This window comes from Oreochromis niloticus, linkage group LG2 (genome assembly GCF_001858045.2).
Source record: "Oreochromis niloticus isolate F11D_XX linkage group LG2, O_niloticus_UMD_NMBU, whole genome shotgun sequence".
Taxonomy (NCBI): domain Eukaryota; kingdom Metazoa; phylum Chordata; class Actinopteri; order Cichliformes; family Cichlidae; genus Oreochromis; species Oreochromis niloticus.
Window position 1 is genome coordinate 28,025,615 of NC_031966.2, and position 14,189 is coordinate 28,039,803.

The 14,189-nt window shown below is 42.8% G+C and overlaps 1 protein-coding gene across 4 annotated transcripts in view; it reads left to right on the top strand.

Moving 5' to 3' along the window:
- The first annotated feature begins 3,120 nt into the window (after positions 1-3,120).
- The window catches only part of LOC100695922 (glutamate receptor 3), an 87,738-nt gene continuing 76,669 nt past the window's right edge, over positions 3,121-14,189 (top strand). For 2 of the 4 annotated variants that reach the window (XR_002056380.2, XM_005467905.4), the window contains exons 1-2: positions 3,121-3,414; positions 3,867-4,025. Coding sequence is in view for 3 of the 4 variants with exons in the window: in XM_005467905.4 (XP_005467962.1) it covers positions 3,336-3,414; positions 3,867-4,025 (238 nt within the window). In the remaining variant the exon portion in view is untranslated. The remainder of the gene's footprint in view (positions 3,415-3,866; positions 4,026-14,189) is intronic. The other 2 variants (XM_003445880.4, XM_003445881.4) reach the window with 2 other exon arrangements.

Sequence of the window (14,189 nt, forward strand, 5' to 3'; positions counted from 1 at the left end):
ATGTGAAGCCAAGGTGAACTTATATCAGAATGATGGGAAGAGAAAAAGTATGGAGTGAAACAGCTCATTAGCTGAAGCATACCACATCATTTGTCAAGCATGGTGGAGGTATTGTTATGGTATAGGTGTGTATGGCTGCCTGTGGCCCCTGGTGTTTATGGATGCTGTGACTGCTGATAGAGGTAGTAGGATGAATTCTGAAGTGTACAGGGCTGTACTCTCTGCTCAGAATCAGCCACATGCTACTGAACCGATCAGACAGAGCTTCACAGTGAAAATAGATAACGAGCCAAAGAGTTTCTCAAGGCAATGACGGAGATAGTCTTTAAATGACCAGGTCAGTCAGCTGATCGCAGTTCAAAATCTGCTTTCAAGCCAGAGAGACCAACAAACAAGCAGCAACTGAATGCAGCAGAGTATGTCAAGTGAGAAAATGCGTCACTTGGTGATGTCCATGACTTCAGTCAAAGGATTTTCAATCAAGGAGTGAAAACCTTTATAACCATTAAAATAAAACCTTATTTTGAATAGTACATTAGTTTGTCCAATTCATTATGAGCCTCTGAAAATGGGCGACTCTGTATAAAAAGGCCACTAATTTTAAAACTATTCCTAGAAAGATTTTTGTTAAAGCCCTTGAAAAAAGCTAAAACTCCTGCACCTCAATCACATCTTGATTGTTTGATTTAAATTCCACTGCCCTGGCGTACAAAACTACAAAAATCATGTCTTTGTCCTACAAAAATATGAGCCTAACTGCATTCAATATGTTCAACGTTTATGCAGCAACAGCAGAAACTTTCCAGCTGGCCAGGAGCCACAAGCACAAAAAAGTTTGAGAACTACCGAGATGAGGCAATCTGTGGCAATAAATAATAGAAACTCCTTCCACCTGCTGATTATAAATGATTACCACATTACACATGTTCACATGTCGAGATTATTTTCTGATCCTGGAGAAAACATAAGCTTGTTATGTCGGGATGACAAAATAATTACCCAGCAATCACGAGCAAATCAACTCTAAAAATAGCTGCACTTATTGCCTCCAGACCTCCCACAGAGGCACGCTGTCATTTCTAATAAATATTAGAGTTTCTGACTTATTTGCTCACACATCCTCTAATGGGCAAAGAGGAAGGTTCCATCCTGTTGTGTTAGGAGGAGGATGCAGGGAACAAATGAATAACTCTTGCTGGTAAGGCTTGCCTTGCTCTGAGCTATTGCCTGTGAATCATCGTCATCATCGTGAGATAAAAAGAAACATCTTTTCATCTGCTTTTTAGTCTTTTCATTACGCCTGCTTGAGTAACACTCCTCTCAAATCCCCCAAAAAGGCCGGATCAGATAATTATTTGTTTTCACATAGATTGTATCTTCACATTTACTGTAATTCCTGCAGAGGATAATGCGCCATGGCCAAAATGTCCTAATTGCAAATAATGCAGCACAGTCATCGTCATTTAATATCAATTATACTGAGGTCTTATCTCAATTACTTGGGCTCCCCTTGTAGCGAATAATGCTTTTTCTTTGTAGGTTTTGTTTGAAATGATGCATGATTAGGTTGGTTTACACAGAGAATCAGCATGTACTGTAAATGATCTATTAAATTGCTCCTTTGGTATTCCTCCAATTAACTGTTTTGCATCGCTTGTGACCAAATCAGCAGGTGGCCTCTCATTCCCCCTCAAACCACAGCCCGTTCTATGCTTTGGGAGTGACAACGTGTTGCAAACCACCGATGAGATTTTAAACCAGGCTATGGTGTGATGTGAATTTGTGGAAATAGCAGGCTAGAAAAGTCTCCAGGTCATGGTTTAACATTGATCATCATGACTTCAGCCATTAGGGTCAAGTAACCAACATCCTGAATTTTGGACACAGAAGCAATATAGGGACCAGAGAATCGATGTGATGTCATCGCAGTTTTTCCCCAGAGAGCTGCCCAGTGGGGGGGAGCAGATGTCATCTGACCCCTGGTGAAAAGGAAGTGTCACTCTCTGATGACGAGGTCATACAGCATCATTGCTCGGTTGACACGGGTGACTAACACACACCTTCACATGCATGATCCCGCTTGACCAGCTGCCCCATACTTGATCTCACTGCTGGCTGTTATAAATGCCAATAAGAAATATGACTGCGAGAAATCAGGTTACACCGTGATGCTGCCTTTTAATGCAAAATAAAAATAATGGTAGAAAGTTAAACACAGAATGCAAAGTCTGCCCTGTGTTAAAAGGAACTCAGTACATTGCAATATCAATAGCGGAAGCCCCAGTCATTTGGAATGCAATTAAAAACTCAATTTTCAAGGCGCTTTGGTGAGGGTGATAAATGGGCCAGTAATCCCTTAATTGTTCTCTCTTGAGCAGAATCACAGGGGTGATAGATGTTTCAATAGAGGAGTACAACTTAAAGTAAATAACACGAGTTTGTTGATGGCTGTCTGATATTGGATTATCCCCAAGTGGTCAAAGAAAGCCGAATATGTATTTTGTATGTTTATATTTTCAGGTGAGGTAAATAGAAACACTGGAGTGTGCATGTTTTTTGCTTTCTTTTAGACTAGTTTTTTTAGACGCTTTCAGGACCACGGACAGTTCTGTTGGCTCTGCGTACCCAGGGCGCTCTGGGTGTCCTACATGTATTTATCACACATGTAGCCTTCAAAGTGTTGTTTTCTCGACAGTGGATCTATACAGTGATAGCGGAATTTCTTGGACACAAACTTTTTAGATATACCACAAACGTGGAAACAGAAAAAAAAAAACCGCAGGTTGAATCATATGGTGCAAATCCAGCGTCTTCATCGAGCCTTGAAATGGAGCAACTACCACAGCGGGAAGCGGCCGGGCTGTACGGAATCATCGGCCACCTGAGATTGCAGTGTTTTTCTTTTTATTGTTATTTTATTTTTTTATCCTTTAATTGATTCATCCCACAGTAGGCTAATGTCGCAAGTGCTGCTCTTATAACTTGCCGTCGCTTGCTAATCTGACGGGCTGAGGCTTTTTTTAATTTAACATCAGATCAAGTTTGACCAACATTGGCGGATCCAATCGGAGTCCAGATCAGCTCCTTCTTTCCCCCACCACCCCCACCTCTCCTCCCTCCCTCTCTCCTTCTTGCTCACTCGGTCCCCCTCTCTTTCTTTAGTTGCAAAAAAAAAATGCTCTGCAGCTGGGCAGCACCTCAATGAATGAATTGGTGCACTGTGAGCGACCATCATCTATCCGCTGGATTTTCTTTTGCGCCCGGCTTTCAATCCAGAACATATGAATTTTCTTAGGCAGAGCCTTTTAAGGAGTTGAACAGACAGGTCGGAGAAAATGGCACAGCGCGTGGTTTTCTTTCTACTGTGGCTCTTTGACCGCTCATTCGCTGGATTTCCCAATCAGATCAATATCGGTAAGTGTTTTGTTGTTACACGGCTGCAGATTTGTGATTTTTGGTTTTAACGGACATATGAACTGCAAGATTGCGTTTTAAAGCGGATACAGCGCGCGGAGCTCTGCGCAATGATAAGAGACCAACTTGATTTCTCATATGTTGCAGGCTGAAATCCAGTGAATTTAAAAAATACATTAAAGCCACCACTGACTGTGTCACTGTCATCGTTAGGGTTTTTATTAAACATAAGATATACGTGACACTGGCGGTTCATCTGCGTTGTCCGAAGAGTTACAGACAAGCGCGCGGGTTAAAAAATAAATAAACATAAAAAAATTCGCATTCTTTTAAATAACAGCGGCGTGTTTTAAATCACTATACGGAGTTCTCCCTCACTCCTTAAAATGCCGGTCAGAGCTGGCGGTCGAGTGTGAGTGCTTTGTCTGATCTCGGGTTTTCATCTCTTCCAGGGGGACTGTTCATGCGTTCCACGGTGCAGGAGCACAGCGCGTTCAGGTTCGCTGTCCAACTCTACAACACCAACCAGAACACCACTGAAAAGCCTTTCCACCTCAACTACAATGTCGACAACCTCGAGTCGTCCAACAGCTTCTCAGTTACCCATGCCTGTAAGTCTGCTTTTTTTTCTCCTTTAAAAAAAAATGTGTTTCTGTGCACGAAAAGTGACCGCGATTATTCACGAGCTGATAGATGTTGCAGCATCTGCAGGAGGAAACAAAACAAGTTCTTCTCACTTCACTGTGATTCTTAAAGTCACAGCGGGGGAGAAAATTGGGACGTTTTCTCGCACAAATCTTTGTTCTAATAAAATCATATTTTTTTTCTTTCAATATATCCTGAATTATCTAGAAATTACTCCAACAATGGATAAATCCTTTAAACATTTAAATGTGTCTCTAACATTTTTAACGACATCGGCTACAGTTAGGGAGCACGCAGTGTTAGCACATTTATGGCACGGAGTTTTACATGAGCTGGTATGAATCCCACATTGTAAAAGAAGTTCCCTTGGCAACATGCAGTAAACATGCTGCCAGTTGCACAAACCCGGTGTCAGGGGCTCAGCCCTGGAGGAGTTCACATCTTGTAGTCCAATTTCATGGAGTTTATAGATTTTCAGCGTCTTTGTTATACCAAGTAGTGTAAATGTCTTTAATTTCATCACACAAATGATGTTTTGTCTTATTATTTGGTTATCAGCCTTCCCTTGTGCAACTGGTGTAACTTTGCTTAGTGGCTGATGTAGTAAATAACCTGTTTCTGTAATCCTTTTGGCTGCAGTTTCTTGAAATAAGCAGAAACAGATTCAACACGAACAAAACTGGAAGAAACAGGCTCCGGAGAGCCATTTTGTTATGTCATTTCAGAGGAGGAGTTCAGTTTAGGCTGAATGGCTGACTTTGTGGGCACACAGCTCTGTCTGGATGGTGAGGTTGTGTCCCTGTAACCCCTCTGTGGCACGCTCATAATGGCCCCTCTGACTCTCCCTGTGCCAGAGCGCCTCCGCCTGCTCCGTCCTCTGACTCCCCCCTGTGTTACAGTGCATCTCCCCCAGCATTGCAGAGTCAGCTCATTAGCACTCAGCCCTCATAGCACCTCACCGTGCTGTCATTGGGTGAAAGGGGAAAAAAATCCATAGCTCCCCGACCAACGCCAGCAAATGAGTTGGGCTCAGACCTGCAGAGGAGGTGGGTCTGAGCAGTGAGGGAGATGAAGCAGAGCATCCTATCACAGGCAGCAGAGCTGCAAGTGCCTTAACAAAGGCATCCATAAGAAACAATAAGCAAATGAGAGTGAATAAATAATAGATAGTACCATGCAATTTCACGCGTGTTGAAGAGGAAGGGAAGCATAGGAGAGGAAGGCTTGATATCAGAATCTAATTAAATTTGGGGGCAGACAGAGTTTTAGCAAAAGGAAGGGGATCCTGTGGGAGACGTGACCCCATTTCCTGCTGCCGTGTCTCTGCGTCTCCATCAAGAGCACTGTCTCAACACTGCCTTAAACTTCAGATGAGAAAACTCTAAACCTTTCATGATGCAAAGAAAAAGATGGGCAATCATCAATGTCACAGTGTGGTGCTTTAAAATGCATGTTTGATAACTCGTTCTCTGGCAGAGTGCTTACCTGCTACATCATATTAAAAAAAATAAATAAGTTGCGTGCTTAACACACAAAAAGTCTTCTTAATTGCAAAATCAATGCACGATCTGATGCCTTTGTCGAGCGAGTGCCCTGAGTCTCTTGTCAAGCTGAGCTCGCAAACTGCAGACAGCTCATGCTGAGCTCACAACAGTCCACAAGCACCTCCGATTGTCTCTACCGATGTACTGAACAAAATAGAGATGACGGTTATTAAATATCACTTATCTGCTGACTTCCAGGCCTAAGAGATTTTGCCTCTAGTGATTGAGGAGCTCTTGTGCTCCGGGTTTTACTTTTGTCAGCACTGCTGTTTGTTCTGCAAGCTGTCACAATTATTTAGTGGACATTCAGATTCTCCTTTGTCATCAATAGCCCCATGTGAATGACTCAGACCTTTGTCAGCAGCAGCACACATCTACTCTATGAACAGACGCGGTTTTACAAAAGTAGGGTTCAGGGAGTGTTTTGAAACAAGCTCCAGTGCTTTGATTAAGATGAGATCTGGCTTCTTTTTGTTTTTCTCTGCAGTTTCACATTTGATATTGCTTTAGTGAGCGTTCCCTCTTTGGTCTGGGACAGCCAGTGCCAAAGCTCTCCACTCTGACTCATCATAAAGATCACGCCCCCTCATTTGCTGCGCATCCTTTAACACATAATGCAATACTGGGAGAGCAACTAGAAGGCGTGCACAAATTCAAATTAAACTTCAGTTTAGCTGCTGAGCCTTTCAGAAACCAAGCGCAGAAATCCACGAAGGCCTGGTCTTGTTTCGGAACCATTTCTTTCAAGCTGGTTTGAAGCTGTTAGCACGTGCTGTTAATTGAATTAGTGGCCATCAGAAAAGAAAAAAAAACAATGCGTGGCTTCAGTAATCCTCGAGGCTTTGCTTTGTACTTCAGTGACTCGGCGTGTGCTTTTGTGGCAAGACTGTTGTTGCTTTGAAGTGACATCAGAAATTGCGAAATGTGTAATTACCAGCGGAGGGTTCCATAATAGCCATGGAAGCTAGGAGTCAGGAATACCCACAAAGAAGGCAGGAGTAGTTCAAAGCAAAGGGTACCAGTTTGAAGAAAGCACAGCAGACAGCATTAATGCTCCTGATGGTCACGGCTAGCCAACTTAATGGCACCACTATCCTTTTCTCTGCTGTTTACCCTTCTTCTTCTTCCTTTACCTGAGGCGGAGGGGGGAAAAAAACATCAAGCCCTCTCTGCCTCTCCTTGCCACGCTACTTATTAGATTACTCGCCTTGATTCCTGTTAAAGGCAAATTTTGCACTGCTTGGCTTTTGAATCTCATCTCGCTATTCCTCATTCCTCATTCTGTCATTAAGCTAATGGTGTGTGTCCCCTCTGCCAGCCTTTTTTACATGGTCCTACCCTTCTTTTATTGAATCCTGCAGCTCCTTAAACCTTGTAGCAGATGCTTTTCTGGCGCCACCGTTCACCCACCTTCTCCCGCCATTGTCAGCCACAGATAAAACCGTTTCACTCCGAGAGCGTGGAAAAGAACACAGGATAAGACTGGACATTTTGACTGCATTTGTCTTTTTTTCTAGTTACAAGAATAGGAAGAAGGACAAGAGAGTACCTGCAAGGTGCAGGGTGTCACTGTAAAGAGAAAGAAGGCGAGAGGAAAGGGATAGTTTGAGATTTCAGGAAAAGCACGTTTGCTATAAATATCTAACAAATATCTTCAACACAGCTCTGCATGTTGGACATTGTGTATGTGTTGCACTCGGACTCGGTGTCAGATTGGATGTAATGCAAGACGATCTCTGGCGATCGTACGTGGGAATACTGTAAGCATCGGAATGTGCGCGAAGCCTATTAAGGCACATTTAATTTAATGGCCGCGAGGAAAAACTCCAGCAGATGCTTGTATTTACACTGAGGTGGGGATATCAGCATCACTGATGAGCACCATCATGAATACTCCAGAAAGCAATGCCTAATATTTGTCTAGACACTTCCTTCGAAAAATCATCTTTACTGACCTTTACGCCCACTACATCTGCACATGTTGCTGAGAAACACCAACGGTGTCTTTACACCAGCGGCCTGCTCTGTGACTGAGCACATGTGGCAAATGACATATGTTGCGGAGCACACACTGAAAGAGCCCTTACTAAATCTTTGCATATATTTTAGCTTTTAGGGCTGTTGTTGTGGAGGTGGTGTTGGTGGTGTGAATGGACAGTAAACAAAGCGACAGGGAGATGTGTTTTTTGCAGTGCGTGGTCTGAGAGAGACAGGGTATGGCCGAGAGAGGCTCCTCAGGTGATTGTGGAGGTGCCACGGTTCTTGTTCTCGCAGGCTGTAACTCAGTTTGAAAGGTGTGACGAGGGAAACATGGCAGCTGAAAGAGGGAGAGGGAAGCTGGGGGGGAGGAGGGATAGAGACAAAAGACTGCAGTGAGAAAAAGCAAGAGGAAAAAGAATATAAGTAAGGATTTTTTTTTAAGGTTGCTAAGTGTGTCTGTGTGTGCGTGAGTGTATAACCAAGGCAGAGAGAGGGAGAGCTCTTTAGGCTATGGAGGGGGGAGGTTGTACCAGGACATGCCATCATAGTCCAGCTGTGTTGGAAGCACAGATGGGGGTTTGTTTGTGGATGTACGAGCCATGTGCTTATACACATTTGTGTATGCATATATGTAGAGAGACGTGCACACACCCTTAAACACTACAAGTCTGGTCTGGACCTTCATATTTGTTTCTGGGTAAATTTCTGTGTTTTGTGCCGAATGCCTCTTGACACACTTCATCATTCATCAAAAATTAAGGTCAGGGTAAAAATATGGTGGGCTTGCTCCATGATTTTGGTGCAAAAATAAGAGAATTTAAGAAATTACATAGTTTTATTATATATGCAGACTAGGACTTTTTGCAAAAATAAAAATAATCCCCCAAATTAAGCTAAAACATGTATTTCATAAGCACAGTGACTGTGCAAAATCCTCTGAGGCTAACATAAGCCACGCTACAGTGATGTGAATTTGAGGCCAGCAGGCCGGGGCTGTCTCAGAGGCCTGTTTGGATGGCTTGATATGGGCCTAAGTCAAATGAGTGCTACAGAAATGGCTGCGGATGAGGTTACATGCTTGGAGAGCTGCAAAGCCTCTGGGAGGGGAGCAGGATGTCAGCAGAAGAGGGTGACTGACAGCCCTGTTTTCAAATAACACACTTAAAATGTAAATTTAAACAAAAAAACAGAGTTCAAGGAAAGACGACAAGTTATCGAGTTAGGGACGCTCTGAACTGATATGTCAGCTATTTGTGTGAGACTGACTTAAACAACTGGACAACTGGAACAATGATGGATTCAGTTCTGTGCTGTCCTGTGTGCGCTGCATCACGTGTCAGCAGTGCACTGGGACACTCGCATAATTTAGCTACGAGCTCACGATCTCGTTTTGATTGTGAACAGGGGTCAAGTGAGTGGATGAAAACAGAAAAACACAACTCATATCGCCATTAACATAACAAGCTCTCGTCAACTTGATTAGCAAAATACATTCGGTAACTAAGATGAAGTGATAGAGAAACCTGAAATTTTTTGTCTTGATGCTACTTTGAATCCCATATGGGGCTTAAATGATTTACCAATCCTTGCTAATGGCAACTGTGTCCAATTAGGTCACAATTTGTAACATTTTTAATGTGTTATTATCATTATTGTCTTTTAGGAGCTACTTTGGAATCATAAGTAATTGTTAACACAAGTGCTACAGTAATAACTGCTAGTTTAGTAGCGCACTGCATCTCATGCTTAATGTTACTGCTGATACAATTCTAATGAGTTATCCTGAATTTCTTGCAGTTTTCTTGAAATACTCCTGGCATGATTTCAGCCACTGCTACTGTTTGCCACGGTCGCATGAGGCTTCCTGGTAAAGCCAACACAAAAAAAGGGCTGGAAAAATTCCAAAGGCCAAATCTCCGAAGGGAACATTATTTTGACCTAATTTGCTGGTCATTAGATGCCCTTCGCTGTATTTTATTAAGTCGGGCGCATAGCTGAAACAGTAATGAGATTCAAAATACAAAAACACAGAACACACTCCAAGGCAGTGTCAACACAATGAATTTTTAATCAGAATTTCAAAAGATCTTCTTAAACCCAACCTGAGGAGAAGTGCTGCTGTCGGGGTGTTATTTGTCTTGGAATCAATGTAGCTGGCAGATGTTGTTTGTTAAAACAACAGATTTCCTCCCTTGCCACCGCGGTGGCTTCAAATCTCCATTTATCTTTCACAAACGCCGGGCATTTGGCCACTTTCAGCAGCTGTGAAGTACGAAAACTATAAGGAAGTGTAAGGAAAGAGCTTTTTGAGTTTGAAATCAGCAGATCCCATGATCACATCAAACATTTGTGTTGCTGCTTTTAAAGATTTCTCCAGCTTCTGACAGTCATCAGTCTTTATGGGTTTTTTTTTTTCAGAGTACTCAGACCATCTGGCGAATGTTGGTGTCTTTGAATTGTCTATTGATTTTCTTTATGTATCTGCTCAGTTTTCTTGGGCAAATATCATAAATTGTAACTGATAAGGGGGAAATGGTTATAGATGAAATGTCATGGCACACTGAAGATATCATTATCAGCAGATGGCATTTGCTAAGATAGCCAAACAGAATGATTAGAATTTCCATTGTTTTAATGTGATAACTGATTCTTTTATATTGTGAGTGATTCAGTGATTGTGGGCTTTGAAAAAAACAGCAAGACAGCCCCATCTATGCTTCACACATCAGTTCACCACAACTCAAATAATGGTGTAGTTTCTGAACTATAAGTCAACAACGACAGGCCAAGTCTGCGTTCCTTTATTGAAGATGATATCAACGCTGCCCTCTGATGAACAAGAGGAGCTGCCTGACCACATAGAAGACGGCAATAAACACTGCAGGGACCACACAGGAGGAGACACGCAAAATCTTAGTGGTCCATTAAACAAATTCGCTGCTGTGAAGGAAACACTGTTTCCGACGAGGAATGGCGTATAAATGCTGTGCATTTTAAGTCAAAACCAACAGGGAGGAAGCTACAGGTTTTTTTTGTTGTTGTTGTTGCTGTTGTTGTCGTTTTTTCTCTTTCTATTTTTTTTTAACAAACGGCTCATCTCAGGTGCATCGGGGATGTGTGTGCCAGCAGTCTAGCTCCGTGTGATGGCTCTTTTCCATTTTGTTAGCTCAGTGAGCAAAACTTTTCGAGGAGAGTGGCCAATGTTGTTTGTGGCAGAGATTATATTTCATTTCAAAATGTCATTTACCTGCATGGAGCAGATGTGAAAAGCCAAGGGAGGAGTAGATTAAAGAAAAGAAAAGGAGGCGCATTTTCAAACCTTGTCACTTGTAAAGATCTGTAACATTGTAGTCAGCATTTTTCTTTTTTTTTAAACTTTTATTCTCCCTCTCTGTCTTTCTCATTTCTATCTCCACGTCTTAATATATATTTAAGCCCATTACAGTTATGTTCCTGCAGCTATTGCAGTCACACTCAGCTAGCTATTGGCTATTCACTAGACTCCCTGACAATACCCGTAATCACTGGATCAGTAATCCCCCTGCTTGAGCTGGAATAGCACATCCGCATCGTGCTTCATCGGAAGTTTCTGCATTGGTTTGGCTTCAATGAGTCTTAAAGGAAAGAAAGAGAAATCTCTGGTCTTCTTCAGAAGGAGCTGTGGACTGCATTGTCCTAACCAAGGTCAGACAGCGTTTGAATAAAATCCTTTTATGATCTTTCAAGAACCTCGAGAACCTCGTTCATTGACACCGTTGGTGCTGTCTAAACATACCAAACCACTTGGATTAAATCATCAGCAATTTATTGTTATGACGTTCCTCTGCATGTGTGTTGGACTCAGTTTTATTTGTGTGTGTGTGCTAAAGACAATCTAAAATGAAGAGGACGTCACTGTTGTGTTGTGTTGAATTCAAAACACCAACAGGGAGTGTCACGATGTACTCTCCCAACGAGTAAATATTGGATCACAGTGCGATGGGGCTTCCAGCTCTCCGTCTGCCGACTGAGCAGATTGATCCGCACGTTTCTGGCCTGTTTCAAAAGAGGCAGTCGCTAGCAGAGCCCTGCCAAAGCGGCATGTCTGTGCAGAAACAAGGGCTCCATCATAACTGATTGCTTGTGACAGTTCACAGTCGCCGGGCCACTGAAGCATCATAACCTTGTGAAACTAGTGGATGAGCACTCTAGCATACAGGCTGAAGGAGGGGAGGAGGAGGAGGAGGAAATAAAATTATTAGCATATTCCTTGCAGTGGTAGAAAAAACAGAGAAAAAATGCGAGTAAGACTCGCTGTGCCGTGAATGTGGTTAATATTAAACACATCTTACACAGTCAAAGACATAATGCAGACCAACACCTTTGCAGATTTACAGCCAATTACGGCAACAGTTGCAGAACAAAACCCCTAGCAGTGTCAGAGAGAGAGGGAGGGAGGGTCAGCTGGTGTGATGGAAGTGCTAATGACAATGAAACAAGAAGATCTTCTGGCAGGAGATGAGGAGCAGAATCTGCATGGCTGTGATCGCTTTAGTTGGAGCGAATGCTGCCACCATTACAAAAAAAAAGCACCAATTTATTTCCGAGTGTTTAAATCTACACAGGCGCTGTGAGGAGAAGAATGAATAACAAAACAAGCGTGGGTAAGATTCTTTGAATCTGTCGTGGGTAACTATAAAGTGCTTTTGGTGCTGATGAAGGTTGCTGTCCATCATTTTCTCCAACTCGCGTTGGGAAGACACGCATCAGGCAAAAATGTTTAAATGCGGCATGGCGGTGTGGTTGTGCTTTACATATTTCCTACTGGTATTCTCCCATCCTTAGAGCTCACTATCCCCATGAGTGAGAATTAAATGAACATGATGTGCTCTTTCAACCATGACCCTCCTCTCTTTCTCTCTCCAACGGTTAATTCGGAGAGTGCTGTTGTGTGGCTCTTGCCATTTCACACATGGCTACGTAAAACCTGTGGGCGGTAGCTCCCAGGCCGCTGTCCATGTTAGTGTGTCCATGCATAACTGTGCTGTGAAATATTGAAGTGTTCTATCATTCTACCATCAACTATTCGGTAGCCGTCAGTGCCATTCCTTAATTTTTATTTTTCAACCCCACCCCCTCCCTCCATTAAAAAAAAAAAATCTCGGTAGTGTGGCTTTATGTGGCGCAGTGTGGCCTGCAGATCAGGGAAGCAAACTTCATCTGGACCCATGACAGAGCTAATCCATCGCAGCTGCAGAATGAAAAGGCCGTTTGGAGTGAATCTATTCCAGAGGCCTCAATGGAAAGCTTCTCACAGAAGCCGGTGCCCTTTGCAGCCATGACAGCGTTAGAATGTGATGAAAAAGGACATGAACGAGTTCAGTGGATTAGCCATGTTTGTAAAAGAAGGGGACACTGGACGAGAGAGGCACAGTAGATGGAAAGATGAAGTGACCAGCAACAGTGTTAGCGCACGCTGGGTTGTGCACATGCAAGTGGTGTGAACTGGATTCTCAGTAGTTGACACAGAAGCTCCCACTTGTACGCTGGAGTTGAGTGTTTGGAATATGCTGTCAGCTGATATGTGAGATTTTATACATCTCTGTGGATGAGCCGCACCCGCTCTGTAGCAGAACTGCCATGGCGGCGATTTGAAGAGGAGCCAAAAGTAGGACTTTTGAAATTAACTTTGTGTAAAGGAATGTACAATATTTTTAAGGGTGGATGCGGAATAGCACCTTTCTATTTCTGCTGGAAATGGAGAGTAAGCCTGAATAACATGTATTTCTCCAGTGTGTCAAGGGCGCGCATTTCTCATCAGGCTCGCTTTATGTGCTTTTGCTTTCTTCTCAGGACTTTGTTCATTCTATTTTCCTTCTGCCCATTGTAGTGCTGCTAGTGCTGCTACTGTACATGCACCATCACTAAGCTGTAAGGGGATAGACTTTGGGTCTTTTATGCGTAAAGAAGCTTAAGTTTGGAAATTGCTCTCGTGTGGCCAAAGTTTGTGAAAAGTCAGTGAACATTTCACTCCCAATTTCTGCGGTTTGTCTCTGAGTAAAGCTTTTTAGCCCTAGGACACCATGTAACTGAATGAAATATTTAGGATTAATGAAGCCTCTTGTTGCACGAGGGGTTAACCAAATCTTGCAATGGGGACTCAAAGTCTGAATTTAATAAAATGTTATTATGAAATTTAGGCCAGAAAAGTGTGATATCAATCATTGTGTATTTAAAAGAATGATAAAGAGTTTTTAGTTGTAGTGTCAAGCCACCCGTGACATTAGTTATACCTAGAGTAATTTTGTGAATGCTGGTATCTTGGAGCTCAGCTGCATTACTAAAAGTTGGTCCACTGGGCCAGTCAGTCAAGCGCCAACAAAACTCCCGAAAGAGAAAGCAGAAATGAGCAATATGCAAAAACGGCTATCAAGCCTGTCCTTTGTTTGCAAAGCTGCTATTGTAAAAAAGTAAATGGGTTCTCAGCATCTCAGTAAAAAGGTGCAACCAGCTTTTTGGAGGTATGACCGAAAAGTGATCTGAGAAAAAAGCCTGACTTGAATTTGACTTGTATCCCTTCAAGGTAATCTCCTCAGGCAGCACTGCACCGCTTTCAGCACTCCCGCT